This window comes from Olea europaea, unplaced genomic scaffold, assembly GCF_002742605.1.
Source record: "Olea europaea var. sylvestris unplaced genomic scaffold, O_europaea_v1 scaffold272, whole genome shotgun sequence".
In the NCBI taxonomy this organism is placed as follows: domain Eukaryota; kingdom Viridiplantae; phylum Streptophyta; class Magnoliopsida; order Lamiales; family Oleaceae; genus Olea; species Olea europaea.
Window position 1 is genome coordinate 149,381 of NW_019245613.1, and position 17,402 is coordinate 166,782.

General features: G+C 33.7%; 2 protein-coding genes across 5 annotated transcripts; both read left to right on the forward strand.

Annotated features, from left to right (window-relative positions):
- The first annotated feature begins 3,059 nt into the window (after window positions 1-3,059).
- On the forward strand, window positions 3,060-14,218 carry LOC111383581 (phosphatidate cytidylyltransferase 1-like). 4 transcript variants are annotated; one of them, XM_023007696.1, is made up of 12 exons: window positions 3,072-3,272; window positions 3,503-3,596; window positions 4,019-4,168; window positions 4,784-5,037; window positions 6,561-6,712; window positions 7,006-7,147; window positions 7,647-7,803; window positions 8,124-8,171; window positions 8,270-8,356; window positions 11,910-12,038; window positions 12,206-12,262; window positions 13,107-13,651. In XM_023007696.1, the coding sequence occupies exons 3-12, from the start codon at window positions 4,085-4,087 to the stop codon at window positions 13,371-13,373; spliced, it is 1,377 nt and encodes a 458-aa protein (XP_022863464.1). In that variant the 5' UTR covers window positions 3,072-3,272; window positions 3,503-3,596; window positions 4,019-4,084; the 3' UTR covers window positions 13,374-13,651. The 4 variants fall into 4 exon arrangements, 3 of the variants coding, with proteins under 3 accessions (XP_022863463.1, XP_022863464.1, XP_022863465.1); XM_023007695.1 differs by lacking the exon at window positions 3,503-3,596 and having other exon boundaries at window positions 3,060-3,272; XR_002700766.1 differs by lacking the exons at window positions 3,072-3,272; window positions 3,503-3,596; window positions 13,107-13,651 and adding exons at window positions 13,663-13,746; window positions 13,823-14,218 and having other exon boundaries at window positions 4,018-4,168; window positions 11,910-12,046.
- A 973-nt stretch (window positions 14,219-15,191) lies between these two features.
- On the forward strand, window positions 15,192-16,644 carry LOC111383583 (alpha-latroinsectotoxin-Lt1a-like). The gene is made up of 3 exons (XM_023007698.1): window positions 15,192-15,440; window positions 15,694-16,078; window positions 16,624-16,644. Exons 1-2 carry the CDS (start codon window positions 15,210-15,212, stop codon window positions 15,988-15,990), a joined length of 528 nt encoding a protein of 175 aa, XP_022863466.1. The 5' UTR covers window positions 15,192-15,209; the 3' UTR covers window positions 15,991-16,078; window positions 16,624-16,644.
- Window positions 16,645-17,402: the final 758 nt, after the last annotated feature.

The window sequence follows — 17,402 nt, forward strand, 5'->3', positions numbered from 1 at the left end:
ATTCCCCCCCTCCCCCCCCCCCCGGCGGCCCAAAATTGTCGCACCACGTGTCCGCCCTATTTTTAATCAATGAGTCTATTTGTGTAGCATGATTGAATGTTCATTACCAACGGTTACGTTCATACAAATAACTTTAGTGTTTTTTTAATTAATTAATTAATTAATTTAAATAAGATTACGCTGATAAGCTTTTAAACACCATCTTAAATTCCTTTGTATCTCTAATTTATTAGAAACCCAAAAACCAACCTCTTTTTCCAAAACATTATCTTTCAAATATTTATAATTGACCCCAAAGTTTCACAAAATTTTCACCAAAACTCACCGTTTTCATATAAAATCCTCTCTCAAACTTACACTTCTCTTTACATCTTTGCACACACATATACAGAAAGGATAGGTCATATCTCTATTCTGCTTTCGTTTTTTACTATATATGTTTGATTCGACTCTTACGCGTGTCATCTTGATTGTGGATCTAATCCCTCATTTTTGTTTGAATGTTTTAAGAATTTTTTGGGTTTTCGATTTATATTAATTTCTTGGTCGATGCAATTTATTGGTCTATATGCATTTAAGTTCTTGAGTCTGGTGGTTTACTAGCTGATAGAGTTTTTAATGAAATTTGAATGCAATTTGGTTTAAGTTACTTGAATTTTTTAATGAATGACTATTATAAATATTTTGTAATACTTATGATTTATTTTCGTCGCTACCCTTATTTTGCTTATCCAAGTATCCTCATTATTATCGGTCTCATGGAAGATATTGGACCATATTTTGAAAAAAAAAAATAAATAAAGAAAGAAATTAAACTTTTGGAATTTTTCTAGCTTGCTTTTGATGTCTTATTATCCATTCACTGCTTGTATATTTTTCTAACATTATTTTAAGCACTGAAATCATTAACAGTGTGTTTGATTGACATGGAAAATATTACCTAGAAAAGAAAATATTTTCCATCTTTTGTGGAAAATAAAAACCACCTCTACCCAAGGAAAATATTTTCCTTAAAAACAAGGAAAATAAGGCATATTTTCAAAAGTTGGAAAATGTTTTCCATGGAAAAAAATAGTAATCAAACACTTTAAGTGAAAATTTGGATGGAAAACTGATATTTTCCATGGAAAATAAATGTAATCAAACACACCTAAATGAAAGAAAATAAAATGTCTTGGGGTTCAAGGGCGGAGCAAAATTTTTGGCTTAGTCGGGGTATAGTATATATGTTTATTTCAAAAATATAATATACTTTTAAAATCCTTAGTTTTAGTGTTTAACTCGTGCCCCACTTCTATTTTTTATTACAAATAAGACCTCATTGATCTTTATAGTTCACCTCCTTTATATGAATGATGAAAATTGATTATGTTCTATGGTTCAGATTTTTCTATATTATTTTTTGTAGATATGTTTATATGAACTTTTACACGACTATTACAAGTTTCTTATATCTTCTTGAATGGGACATTTAGTTACAAAATCTTTTTGATATATCTTATTTGTTCTAAATTTCAAAAATACTCCTTTATGTTTCTAAAGTCTTCCGTAAATCTCTATAAAGATTTATTTATACAATGGTTACAACATTCGAATCACAACTAAACGTTATTGCAATAGAAAACTAGGTTACAATCATCAAATAATTGAAGAATAATTAGGTCATGATCTAAGAAAAAGTCAAGTCACAAAATAATCGAAGAACGAATCAAACACGACCAAGAAATGAGGTCACCATACAAAGTTAGATCACAACCATGTAATAATCGAATAACAATTCGATGAAAAACTGATTAGCATAATGAAAATCAGAATCAATGAAAAAATTCGAATCCAAATTACCTATTAACTCAAATTTTCATAAACATTGTATTAAACAAAAAAATAAAAATAAACAACAAATTGATTCACCTTCTTAAAAATATATTTTTCACCAGAATCGATGCTTTTAGATTTTTATGAATGAGCTTCTTTATGAGATTTCGTTCTTTTTCTTTTATCATTCTCGTATACATTCTTCAAATGAGATCACCGATCTACACTCCTTGACCATCATTAATTGGGTTTGTAAGGATTTAGGGTTTAAGAAGCTTGAACTATAAAATAATATATGAAATTATGAAATGAGGAAAGCAAATTCAATACTTCCACCATCGATGAAGGCTTTGAATCTCTACTTTCTTTTAGTGAAAGTGATAGGGTTTAAGAAGCATGAACTATAAAATAATTTATGAAATTATGAAATGAGGAAAGCAGATTCAATACTTCCACCATCGATGAAGGCTTTGAATCTCTACTTTCTTTTAGTGAAAGTGATGGAATCGTTTGAATAAAAGTATCGAGCTTATCTCTCAAGAGATTAGGTAGGAGAAGAAGGAAAATTGAGAATTTTGAACAATATCTCTCTTCCACTATTGATGTTAATGTCCCTAAGTAATGCTTAATTAGTTGTTAATTAATAAATTTATATTAAATATTTTAATTAAAAAATTATGGTTGTGCTAGTTTACACATACATGATATGGCGAGATATGCTTATATAAGAATTGCTTTAATTGGATAAAAAGATCTTTCTTTAACACATGTAAATGATGATGTAACTTGTTTAGCATTATTCAAAAATTTAATATATATAAAAACTCTTTATTTATAAAGAACATCTTATGCATAATTGAGAGCATTTTTAAATTTAGAGAGTAATTTTTTTATACACTCCAACAAGTTCTCTATTTTGATTATTTATTTTATTTTTCTAAATGAATATTTAATAATTTCTCCACATATTTTATTTAAATATAATTTTTATATATTAATGACCAATCAATTTAAATGTAATTTGAAAAATTTAAATTGTAAAATATTAAAATTTGTAATGTATTAAATGCAATCATTATACATTAAGAGTAGAGATTGGATTTGACTCTCTAAATTTAAAGAGGAAAACGCACTCTCTATTTTATAAAGTTAAAATAAAAGATTTTTTGAAATTTATCTTTAAATATTGACTCTCTAAAATAGGAGAATATTTTATATTTAAAGGGCACTTCTATACTTAGAAACCTGACTATTAAAATATGAAATTAAAAATCAGGATATGTGTAATTTCTCATGTCCGTTTAGCAAGTGGAAGAGCAGCCTAGTTGCTTGCCAATTAAAATTTTCTTCTTTCTTGGTATTACACTAAAAATTGGGCTTATATTCATCAACCCGGCGCCAATTTATCTTATGTTGCAGTGATTTCTTCTAAACTTCTTCATCACCGAACTTGGAAGGTAGTATCGGATTGTATTATTGTTAAAACGGGCTTTATATGTTGAAATCGGCTCGATTTGTTTGTCGTGAATGATTTAATTTGAACTCAACTCCTTATAATTTATTTAATTTTTCCAGATTTGTTGTTTCTTGATGGTAATCTTTCTCTAGCAACAGGGATTTTTTCAACAATATTTCTCTTGAATATTTGATATGGTTTTTTATGGTTTTCTATCGGTGAAATACCCAGGACCAAAATCCAGTGGGGGCAGTTGCCCCACTAGACCCCAGGTGGTTCTGCCCCTGTTGTTGTTCATGCTAGGGCAACCGAAAGGATATTTCAAGTTAAGGGAATTTAATTGAACGAATCCAGACAAAAGATTTGAAATTTGCTAATGATAGTTGCTTCTTTTTCCTTTCCTTTTTTAGTTGTTTCTAATAAACTCGTGTTTTGATTTATGATTTTCCCCGAACTGACATTTACTTTGATTGAATTGGAACCAAAAGGAACATTAACAGAGGAAAATCTGAATGAAACATCAAGGAGAAACTTTCAAAATTTGTAATCTTTTTGGTTGTTGGTATTCTCTTCATTCTTCTATTTTTAACTGTACTTTGTGACCTCTTGAATTATGAGATGATAACAGGACAAAAAATATGAGGGGAGTCCATTTTTTATGATTTTGGGTTAATTTCTTCCAATTACTTAGAGACTTAAGTGGGGCTAAGTGTTCCAGTGTTTGACTGTTTGCCCTTGGTTTCTCAGGCGAATTCGTGAAATTTTTTATATTTATGTAAACACTTTCAGAGGAGTTTAACCAGTGGAGTAATAATGCAAAAGGACAATGATTCTGGTGGTCCATCAATGCATGGAGGTCTTACTGGGCGGTTACGCCGACGCAGAGGCTCAAATGAGGTCAGTTATTTGTTTCGAGGTGATTTTATGCATCACACACCTAAGTTATATATGCTGTTCTCAAACACAAAGGAATGGTCAAATGGAATTTTTTTTGCTAAGACTTGCTTGCATCCTTTTGAGGAATTCGAAGAACACATAACGAAAGAATCTAACGCTTGCCTCATTTAGGCTTGGAGAATTTAAATTAATCTGGCATTAGTTTATCAAAGTAGAGCTCTATTGTACATTACTAGATCGATCACATTGCAACAGTCATTAGACCTATATTAGGTAGCTATTGGGAAATTTACCCTCCTATTTGACTTAGCAAATGCTAAGGAACTTGTTCTTCTTCACTTGGTTACTGGGGAATCAACTGATGCAGAACACGTGAAGAAGAGTATTTAAATGTTACTTTTCTTTTGATATGTTTTATCTTAACTTCAGGAATTTAGTTTTCGTTTGAGCGAACAGGAATTGCGAGGGACATTTGTCCATATTGGATTTCCTTTTTTTTTTTTCGTTGTTAAATTTTTATTTGAAAATATTCTCGACTCAAAATATCTCTTTTTTGATTAATATTTAATGTGGTTAAACCTCTTATCTTATTGCCTTTCATATATAATATTTTAGGTTCCTTCTGAAGTTGATAAAGCAAATGGAAGCCATTTACTTGTTGACGATAGAAACAAATACAAGTCTATGTTAATCCGAATATATTCATCTGTTTGGATGATTGGAGGTTTTGCCTTCATAATCTACATGGGTCACCTTTATATCTGGGCCATGGTAGTTGTTATCCAAATATTTATGGCAAGAGAGCTATTCAATTTACTTAGGAGATCACATGAAGACAGGCGCCTCCCAGGTTTCAGGCTTTTAAATTGGTAAGTAAGCGCTCAGCCCCTTAACTCCATGCTTTTATTTTTCATATTCAGTGGCCTTTGGATAACTTTCATAATCAGGCTGTGCAAGTAGTTTTAGTGGAGTGCTTATAGATTTCTCATGAGTGTGACAAGCCAGATTTTAGATTTTCTAAGCTTGCATTTTAGCGTGAATTACGTTTAATTTTTAATCCATCACAAAACTTGTTCCAGTATGACCTTTACTGGAAGTTCAGTATCATGTTCAAGATCTTTGGAGATCGTAATATATCCTCTTTTTTTGTTGCTCTATTTTCTTCGTAAGCTTTGATAACCATGCTCATATTATTATTTTTCTTGAACTGTTCAACTAAAGAAGAATCACTGGACTTGAAAATCTATTTGCCTATGGTCGACTAAGAACATGTTTGGGTGGGTGCTTATAGGTATGAGAGGAAAAAATATTTGAGACACTCTCACATACTCATAATCTCACTTATATGCCATCCCAAACATGCTATAATTCAGTCTCTGAATCATGATGCTGGAATGACATTATATATGCTAGGCACATGTTTCATTTTATCAAGCTCCAGGATTACTTTAATGTACAGCTTTATGCTAAGGTTAGTTGGCATCCATTTTTAATCATATCAACGAGTCATGAGAAGAGATTTTTGTATCCATGTGCAATTTTTTGTTATTGTTTCAACGAACTTTACTCTTTCAAATTTTTGAGAGTTGTAAAAGATAAAATCCGGTTGATATTGTGTACAGAACTGTAAATACAGCATTAGCTTACGACCATCAATTACATCAATGGCACAATAATAATTTGATGCTCAATTTATTCCATCTACTTCTGTCATGTTCTCTGTTCTAAACTGTTTTTATCTCCACATCTTGCTTTGAGAAATCACGTCCACCAACTATTTTATGCACCCTGCTTACATCTTGCATGTCTGTCAAATAGTTCCACCTTTTGCACCGAGTCATGCAGTGCAAGGTAGCTAATGAGATGGAGAAGCATGGATCCAGATTAGCTTACGACCTTTTATTTTTGTATCATTCGTTCTCTGGTAAAGATCTTAATCAGACAGTCGATACGGCCGCTTAGGTCAATTGACTGTGTACATCATAATGCAAAGCATTGTTAATGTTAAGTACAGAAAAGGGCTTTGCCACAAGCATTGCTCCGGACTCTTGGTTTGACACATCTTTACTGAAACTTATAAGAGAAAAGTCGAGATATATATCTCTGTCAATAGTTTTCAACACTCTTAGCAATTTATGACCGTAAATATATGAAGATCAAACACACCATTGAGGCATTCACTGCATACTTTTACGTTCACACACACGCATTATTATCTTAAGCTATTCGTCCATGTCCACAGTTCGATGCTTTATAGATGTGGTTGGATTTTATGGATTAGGTTACTTTCTCTTTACGTTCAGAAATTTACTCTTGTAATTGATTAGGAGGACGTGCCTCTAGATATTATGCATCATTAATGTTTCTACTGATTTGTTACTTTCCCTTTCAGGCACTTCTTCTTCACAGCAATGCTGTTTGTATATGGCCGCATCCTCAATCAGAGGCTTGCGAATACAGTTACTTCGGATAAATTTTTGCATAAGCTCGTCACTGGATTTATCAAGTATCACATGGTTACTTGTTATTTCTTGTATATTGCAGGTTGGTACTATTTGTTTTTTTGTGATGTTCCATGTAGTGGTTAACTGAGGAGCCTCTGGCCAAAGTTGTCATATTTAGATTACAGGCTGGGAAACTGGTGTTTTTTATGCTCTCTCATGACTCTTTCTTTCAATTAGTTCTAATGATGTACAATATGCTTATAATATTTGATTGTTTCTAAAATGCTTGATGTTAATTTATGATTTATAAGAGTTCTCTTATAAAATGTAAGCTTCGGCATGTGGCAGGTTGGAAGAATGTAGCTGAAATTTTTCTTATCTTGTTGGGTGCAGGTTTTATGTGGTTTATTCTGACACTAAAGAAGAAGATGTATAAGTATCAATTTGGACAATACGCTTGGACTCATATGATTCTGATTGTGGTTTTTACCCAGTCCTCTTTTACCGTGGCAAATATTTTTGAAGGAATATTCTGGTAACATAACTTTGAGCCTCTATTTGGTTTTATTAATTAATTAGAACACTAGTTGTTGGTCTACTGCATCTTTACATTCGTGCTATTTAACATTATGGTTTGTACCACTTTAACTATATTGGGAGATTATGCTTCTCTTGTTCTCCGTACTCTGACATGTTTGCAACTGGTCTAGTCAATAGAATAGGCTATACCCAGTCTCAAGTTTTACTTTCTCCCATTGGGTGCATAGACTGTGAATCTTATCTGAGATAAAAATATTATAAACTAAATTCATTTTCCAGTCACCAAGGTAAAAACATTTATTCTCTTCTGCTGCTGTTTAGCCTCTTTTGAAATTGCCATGTAAGGTTCTTTTGCTGCTTGATTATTTATATTTTGCTAACTACTACTTTACTTGTTTTATATTAGTTATAAGGACTGACGTGGCATATCACATTTACATCCAGATAATTGAATTTGAATAAAGAACTTGGAACATGGGTTAATAATATTGCAGGTTCCTTCTTCCAGCATCACTCATCGTCATCAATGATATTGCTGCTTACTTTTTCGGATTTTTCTTGGGGAGAACTCCTCTTATCAAGATATCACCTAAGAAAACATGGGAGGGCTTTATTGGAGCATCATTTGCAACTATTGTGTCCGCATTTGTGGTGAGCAATCTACTTATTTATTTGGCAATAGGTCTGAGTGGTCAAGGCTATATCTTTGGCTTACCAATGTCTATTTTGGTCCTTTATTTTTGTGCAATCGTTCATTGGGAATTATGTTCAGCACACTTTAAGCATGAACTTTGCCAGTGGTTAGACCTGTATGGTTGGATATCCCTGTTGGTGCCTATCATTAATACATAACCATCTTATTTCTAAGAAAAATAGAAGTGAGATGGAAATAAATTTAACATTTGTGATAACAGTAGGAGTATGCTTTTTAAAAATTGTGGCGATAAATTTACTTTCACTTGTTTTTGCAGCTTGCAAATATATTGGGTCGTTTTCAGTGGTTAACATGTCCTAGAAAGGTGACATTTGGTACCTTATGCATAATCATTTTTTCTATATCTAGTTGATATGTCTGTTTCTGAGGAATTTAAATTATACAGTGATCTGTTATATGCAGGATTTATCAACTGGCTGGCTTCATTGTGATCCTGGCCCGCTGTTTAAGCCATATTATTTTACTGTCCCTCAATGGTTTCCTCAATGGGTAATGGGTTTTTCTATCTGCCCTGGGTTATCCATGCATCTTCTTCTCTAAAAGTTTCTGTATTGATAAAATTGACTTTTCTGTGCATGAAGATGCATCGCAAGTTATGATGCTTGTTTTTTAAGATTTATAATTAGTAATTATATATCTATTGATCCTTTCTATCTTGTTAAAACTTTGTAAAAAGAATCTTTCCTGAAAGTTATGTTCCATTCTCTTAACTTCGTTCCATACTAATTTTTTTCCTTGCTTTGCAAAGGAATAAATGAAGTACTTCTATTGCACATAATCATTTACTTGGTCGAATCATTTTCTTTCGTTGTGGTGACATGAAGATCATGCATATGCCATTTTTTGGCCAATAACTGTTCTATTGAGAAATAAATCCCAAAGTTAAAAAAGCTTCAAAAATGAAAATCTCAATAACAACTCACTTTTCCTTTCCCTTACCTTTTGGAGATTGGAACCAATGCCTCCAATATCTCATAACAATCAACCAATCGAAACTCGTTTTATAGCGTCAATACCACTCCTGAACCTTACCTAACTGGCGGCCCATACCCATAGCAAAGCTTACTCCTCTCCCTACCATATCTCTGCATTCCCTGATTCCATTCTGTGAAGCACGGACACTAGCACAGTGGAGTATTGTGTCCAAAACATGTTGAATTTGGATAACAATGTGATATGCATGGAACATGTCACCACGTGGTATGCTCTATTTCATATTCTTTTTGAATTTTCAACTTGTGAGGATACAACCCTAATATGCCTCGGACACGACTCAATGCCGTGTGTCGTGTACTACTTTTTAGTTCTTTTTAATTTTTGACATGTGAGGGATATGGCACCAGCATATTTGTTTATATCCTTTTAATTTCTAACACCCAAGAGACCCTGACATCAGGAACTCAATTAGCCCAGTGTTGTAAATTTTGGAAAATAATATTCTGGAAAATTTTATTTTTTTTAAACATTTGAGTAAATAGTCAAAATAATGTTAGCAAAAATGTATGAAATCCATGTCAATTTTATTTATATATAATATATGCACTTTGTGATACATGGATATTAATATTTACAATTTACAGACAGAATATTTCTCATTAAAATGAATTGTCGCTCCTCAACTTCAAAAGATTAAAAATCACCTGCAAGAATAGAAAATCAAAACTAAAAACTGAAGGCATAATTTTATTAAAGATGAATATATGAGCCTCCATCACATTACATTTCATTTTTCTCTCCCTTATTTTCAACCACACAATCTTTTATAAAATAATATTTCACGTAAATCGAAATTTTTTCCTTCTTTTTCAACTACTCATAAAAAAAAAAAAAAACACACTATTCCACCCATTTTTATTTCAAAAAATGGAGGCTAAACAGGGGCTAAATGTGTATATTATCGTTCTTTAATCATTTGGTTCCTGACATGTCCATATGCTACTTTTTTGAAAAATTGTCAAGGCGTATTTGTGCCGCATATTGTCCTTGCCCGACCCTCCACATTCATGCTTCATAGTTTCCATGCTACAACCTCTTATCCATTGTGGAAACTCGAATAATTCAAACCAATTCTCTGTCTTAGCCACCACCTAATTTATTTTTTACAAATTTAATCAACATGCTTGATGAAGTAGATAAGGGAAGGAATGTAAAGTTTTTGAGTTGGACATGGACAATCATAAATGTCACTGCTTTGATTCCTCATTGTTGGATGTTGACAAATGCTCCTATTACACTCCTTGTCTGTGAAGGATAAGAACCAACTTTGTAGCATCTATATCAAGAATTCAAGAATTGTATACGTCATTAGTCCGATCATTTATAGACATTACTCATGATAAAGAACTGGAAAAATAGATGTATTTATCATAAAGAGATTCATCGTTTCACACCTTGCTTCACCTTAATTGTTATTTGACAAGTAAAAGTGTTGTCTTGGCCCGAGTAAAGATATTATTTCTCTTCATGTTCGTGGAGTTCTAAAAAATCCAAACATCTCGGAGATAGATAGAGATGTTGGATTTTTTGAATGAATTGCACTTCTTCGTATACTTGAGGAATCCATTGATGAGAAGGGGCATGGGAAAGTTTGAACCTAATAACCATGGTGATGAACATGAGCACAATTGAAATTCCTTGGGAGTTATACATTTGTGTATTGATAAGCCTATTCACTATTTCTTGAAGCTCGATCTCTCCCTTGAATGAACTATATAGCCAAGATAAACCATAAACCAAAATAAAAGAGCTTGCCCCCACCCGTGAGTAAATGTTCCATAGTAACCTAATTAGAATTTACATCCTTCTTGATATATTCTGGTAATAGGTAGGAGCATAAACTAAAACATTCTGGTAGCCATGAAGATAGTTATTAAATCATTAGCATTGCACTAGAAGTTCCTCCTAGAGTAGATATTGATACAAATAAGATAAACTTTATTATAGCCATTTTTGTACAGTCAATGTACTCTACAAATGGAGGAATACATAGAGTTGAACATAGTAAAAAAGAAATTGAAAGTTTTTTTTGGAAATTTCCCGAAAAGAAATCATAAGTTCTTCTCTCCATTGGGACAATATAAGTTGAAAACCAATCTCAGAATGTCATTTTCGGTGTTTGCGCTTTTTCCCTGTGTTACCAGTGGATTCACAATTTTCTGTTCTTCTAGTTAGTTCTTTCATAAATTTTAAAGAAAAGAATTTCTTGCATTATTTTCTTTAACTCACTAACAAGTATTAACTAAACAGGTTGCCTAAACTCCTTGTACAAATTGGATAACAAATGGCCTATGATGGCTATGATAAATGAGAAGTTAAATCTTGACAAAATAATCTCACATATGCTCTCACTGATTTTCTTCTCTTTCTTCCACCATTGATAGAACCAGACATCATTCAGTGGTAGTGCTGATTGAAGTAAGAGCTGGGTGGGAAAATGTGGTTCACATATGTTTCAACTGCAAACTATTCCACAACACACGCACACGCCCCAAAAAACAAAAAAGAAAAAAACAAAGAGAGAGAATCCAGGGTGTGTAAAGATGGGGTGGGGATTTCATGTTGTGCTTGCGGGTGGGGGTCGTGGTGGCTATAGTATCTGTGGTTGTTGACTTGTTGAGGGATATGAGAAAGGGAGGGAGGAATTTAGTCGTTTTCCTTTCTCAGTTTTCTTTCCACTTTCTTTTATTTTTTAATTAGGATGAAATTTCTTTCCTTACTAAATTTCTTCTCTGTGAAAGGGTCATGGACACCAGAATATTGTTGTATTCATCCTCGACTGTAGTACATTATGGTTGTGCTCGATTGAATTAATCCTAAATGTAGTAAGGAATATATTATTATTATTATTATTATTTATTATTTTTAATTATTTATTATTTATTATTATTATTATTTTTTTTGAGTTAAAAGGCTTATTAGAAATTTTGTAACATCAAAGACTGCCAGTGTTCTTAAATTTCTGTTTAGTAATTTTGCATTTTTATTGAATTTCATTTTTCAAAATCTGTTCATTTAGTGTGGTGATTCTTGGTTGTTTTGGCAGTTCCCTTGGAGAGAGATCTCTGTTTTACCAGTACAGTGGCATGCCTTGGCGCTTGGTCTCTTTTCATCAATTATAGCACCTTTCGGAGGCTTTTTCGCAAGTGGCTTTAAAAGAGCTTTCAAGATCAAGGTCTGATGGTATTAATTTTTTTAAACTGGAGCTAAGCTCATAAATCTGGGTTAATTATTGTTATTTTTTTATTTTTTAAAATTCAGTTTCTGTGGAATTTCAACCCATGTGTTAAAGCTCTTGTACCATTGTACTACCCATTCTTCAATATTTTCTCTTTGCTGTAGGATTTTGGTGATAGTATTCCTGGACATGGTGGAATCACTGATAGAATGGATTGCCAGGTGAGTTTGAATGAAGATTAAGATATTAATAACAAGGCATGGTTACACCTAGAACTTACCTCCTTCCATACATCCTTGGTCTGATGCATCAATGCATTGTTTTTGTTAATTATCTCATTCTTTGGAAAAAATATGATCTCAAAACATGGTTGATACTCTGCATAACAATGATGTATATTATATCTTGTGGATCAGGATCATAAAGATGGCGATTGTGTGGTTCAAATGTATTTAGATGAACTTCAAATGTTTGATATTTGTGTAGTACCTATAATCATTTTGCATTTTCTATTATTTTCTTCTAAATTTCTTTTGGAGATCTTTCTTACTGCAAAATGCTAGGTCATTATGCACTGATTTCATTTAGAGGTACAAGGTGGTGAATTGCTACTTCTTACTTGCGTTTTGTTATTTTGGAACATAATTTAGATTCCTGGATAACTAATAATAATTTCGATTTAAAAAAGGAAAAAAGTCTCCATAATCCTACGTGCTAGAGAATATAAATCTAAAATGAGGATGAAGATGCATTCCTTGTCATAACTATCTGCTGGCGAGTTGACTGTTCCAAATTCGGTACCCCCGTTTTTGGGTTACTGTACATGTGATCCGTACTTTTTTACCTTGAACATCTTTCAGGAGATTCTTTTTATTTGAAAAACTTAGTGTAAGTATCCATTTTGATGCCTTCACATGCATGATTCTTGTGTGTGTGGGTTTTTTTTTTTAATATTTAAATTTCAACTTTTCATTGTAAATTTAAATTCCTTTATTTTGATGCAATCTGCTGAATTAGACTTTATCAATACAATAAGAACAAAAATCACTTATATCTCGTCTCAAGATTTGCTCTGTGCTGGAAGAAGCTGTCCCTCTAAGGAGGAGAACAAGTCAAGTGCTCACTCAGGATGTGATCTGGGAACAAAATGTCCTGCTTCTCGTATGGACACAAATGTCACATTCTGGTAGTGCTCTTGCTTCTTCGGTCTTGAGGGGAGAAAAGTTGAACAATTGTTCTTTGGGTGTGGGAGAACTTCACCGACTGTGCCTCAATAGGTTGATCAAGGAGGAGGAAGTTCACCAATACACCCTTTTGAAGCTGAAAGACTGATTAGTTTACTGAGGCAAAGAAAACTAAGAGAAGTCGAATCCTGTTCCTCTCAGTTTGCAAAGATAGTACTATGGATTAGAATGAAAAGCACATTTGAGTTTCTCTGTTATCTTCTCCACCGACCACACTTGGTTATTTATTTTCTTCTTTTTGTTGTTTAGAAGCCTTTTAAACATTTACCTGATCTTGATTGTACACGATAAAATACCTTCTTTTGCAATGGGTTTCTAATGTAATTATTGTCAAACTTTAATGTTTGTGCTGTGGTTAACTGGTCATTTGTGTGTAGATGGTGATGGGCGTGTTTGCGTTTATCTACCACCAGTCATTTATCGTATCTCAAAGTGTATCGATTGAGGCTATTATGGATCAGGTAGATAGCACAAGATGAAGATTTTCTGACTTGAACACGTGAAAATGAGTTTATATTAACTTTTTCTTTCCTGTAGATATTGATGAATCTTACGTTTGAGGAGCAACGAGCTTTGTTCATGAAGCTCGAGCAGATCATCCAGGAGAGGCAATTTGGTGAATCCTGAATCGGGAAAACTTACCCCGTGTAATTTATGTAGCTCTCATTTTCGCATGTAATTTACATGTTCTGTTCTCTCCCCCTCATTCTATGCAAACTCATATAAGTGTTTGGTTGTAGGCTTTACTACACGTGACTTTTTGTGCATTGTATAGTTCTTGCCCCCATTAGATTTCTGATATTTCTATTGATTTATGTTGCATGTTAAGATAATATTTGTTTTTAGTTACTTTTCCCATCTATTCTTTTGTAAAAACTGCTTGAATTTAATTAGTAAGTTCAATGGAAAGTGGCTGTGGTAGTTTGGCCTCCATTATGATTTTCCAGCTTAACATAAATTTGTTTCCGTGGTTTCTCTACATATTAGATGCTCAAATGCAGAATAAATAACTATTCATACCTTTGCAGTACATTATCTTCTATAAAATAATATTACACGTCAATCGAAAACTCTTTCTTTTTTTTCGCCCACTCATTTTTCAAAAAAATATTATCTCCCATTTTCATTTTCCGAAAATGGGGGCCAAACGGGGCCTAATGATCCTACTTTGTATCTGCACAAGAGAGACATCTTAATGCACTGTGAGAAAAGAAGCAACTTTTCAGCACCCGGTTGACGCTGAACAAAAATACTCCATGTTGTTGCACATTTCAATGACGAACTCAGAATGTACCTTAGAAATCCTAAGTACAAATGAATCTTTGCTCTATAAAGTAAAATGTTGAGCCTCAGCCTTAAGAGTCCTCCACCGTTTCGTTTCTGGAGCATTGTGAGAGAGGTTATTTGCTGGATGTGTTCCAGCAGGTCAGAGAACAAGAACTGTCTGTATACTGGTGTTCAAAAAGAGTTTCAATTTATATTTCAGGAATCGAATCTTTACATTGCAATTGTCAACAAGGTTGAATTTTTGTCCTTTGCACTAATAGGATATGTCCTTGGGGGGCATCTTTGCTCTTTAAAGTAAACTCAACTTGAGGGCCTGAGGCGGTGTTGAGAATTGTAAGAAAAAGTGGGCCAAGTATCACTAACGGAATAATTGCACTCTCTTTTGAATATTAGCTGGTTTTATTCCTTGGTACCTGGAGTCAATATGATAGGCTGGACGCATTCATAACACAAGTAGGAGTGGCACGTGAATGTGGTAGGCCGTGGTAGGTGAGTGCCTCGAATAAAGGTTAAATCTGAATAATTCCGAAAGATGATCTATAAATGCACTAAGTTCACTTGCAACCCTGCACATAATTTTTTTTTTTTTTTTTTTTTTAAGGGGGGGGGGGAATGCATTCGTGTGCTACCAAACTAGATGACAATCTCAATGGATTCTAGTTTGTATAGAGCTGCACAAGAGGGCAATCTTAATGCCCTAAGAGAAACGATGGAACTTATCGGCACCACTAAATTGACGCCAAAAAAGAATACTTTACTTCATGTTGTTGCCCAGTGCAACAACTCCGGCGAATGCGCTTTAGTAATCCTCGGGAAAAATGAATCCTTACTCTATGAAGTGAATTCAGATGGTGAGAACGCGCTCCACATTGCGTGTGCTACCAAACTAGATGACAATCTCAATGGATTCTAGTTTGTATAGAGCTGCACAAGAGGGCAATCTTAATGCCCTAAGAGAAACGATGGAACTTATCGGCACCACTAAATTGACGCCAAAAAAGAATACTTTACTTCATGTTGTTGCCCAGTGCAACAACTCCGGCGAATGCGCTTTAGTAATCCTCGGGAAAAATGAATCCTTACTCTATGAAGTGAATTCAGATGGTGAGAACGCGCTCCACATTGCCACAAGAAATGGCAAGATGAATGTCGGGAAACCGATGATGGAAATTGCAGAGAGATTAGATGGAGAGCTTGAAGCTGGAGGCGAAGCACTGAAAAAGCTGCTAACATGGAAAAATGGAAATGGGGACACTGCACTGCATGAAGCTATAAAGAATAATCAGCCAGATATGGTCTGTTTGTTGATACAAAAAGACCCCGAAATTGCAAATATAGCGAATAATGCACTGGAAACCCCACATTTTCTTGAAGTCGGTAGCATCCCGGGTGGTCAGAATCGCGTTTTATATTGGTAACTCAAAATGGAAAATTGCCCCTCACCGGTTTACACTGGGCCGGAAGGGAGAACTGCTTTGCATGCTGTGGCTTCATATAATTGGAAAGGTAAGTTTTCAATTTTATTAGCAGCAATTCTTTGTTCTTTAAGAAGAAGATGCTCTTGAAGCTTAATATAGGTTGAAGGGAATTGGACTATGTCACGTAATATGGAAGGCGAATTTTTAGGGTAGTCTTAGTCAATACTCCAACTTCCATTAAAATACTTTTTCAATTATTTTTTTCCTTGATTTAGGAATTACTTTGATGGTAACTTTTTGATTTCTCTCTTCAATAAGATTTTGTTATGGAAATTTTGAGTTTTCTCCGATTTGGATTTTGGTTTCATTGTATGAATCAACCACTTTCTAGTTGGCCAAAATAGATTATTGTGTACTCTTTGAGTTTATTTTTTCTCCGGTTCTTGGTATTCATTGTGAATCAGTGAGCTCTGTTGCCAAATTCTATGGTATTCTCTTGAATCAACATAAAATTAAGAGTCTTTTGGTATATGTTTGTGTTCATCTTTCTAGTACATGCTTTTTTCTGCAGGAGAACTGTTTTATTGCACTCCGGCTAGTGCCTAATGCTCACTCAAAATTTGATGAATGCAGGAATCTCAGAAAAGTTGTTGAAAAAACATCCAACTATAATAACGAAAGTAGATGATCGCGGATGGAGTGCTATCCATTATGCTGCACTATATGGATCCAATGAAGTAGCAGACGAACTATTAAAGGCTGATAAATCAATAGCGTACATGGTTGCAGAAAAAGATAACAATAAGACAGCTCTTCATATAGCAACTTGTCAGGGGAACGTAAAGATAATGGAAGATATTTTAGCATATTGTCCTTATTGCTGGGAGATGGTTAATACCGATGGCCGAAATATTCTACACCTTTCGGTGGAATTCAAAAAACAAGAAGCATTCAAATTTATCATGAAAAAATAATGGGTTGGCAACATCATTAACCAAAAAGATGCAGAGGGAAACACACCCCTCCATGTATATGCTGCAACTCCCAACTTCCATGGCTGTGATCTTGTAAACCATCCACAAGCAGAGAAGAATGCTGTGAACAAGAAAAATATGACGCCTCTTGATGTGATAATGTGTTCCGATGTTTATTCAGCAAGAAAGGTAAAGATAATCTCCTTTCAAGGTTCTAGGTTTTTTGATTTTTGATTTTCTGAACGAAACCACTTAACTTTCACTTTATATCTTATACAACGTGGAAAAACAATTTGAAGGGTGCTAAGGGAATGTGTTATTATCCTCTTATCATTATAATGTGCCAAGTCGAAGTAGCTAGTTTTCTAAAATAAGTGATGATACTTGAAATTGAAACGACTTAGGGCAAATACCTTCTTTTCCTGTTATTGGTTTTAG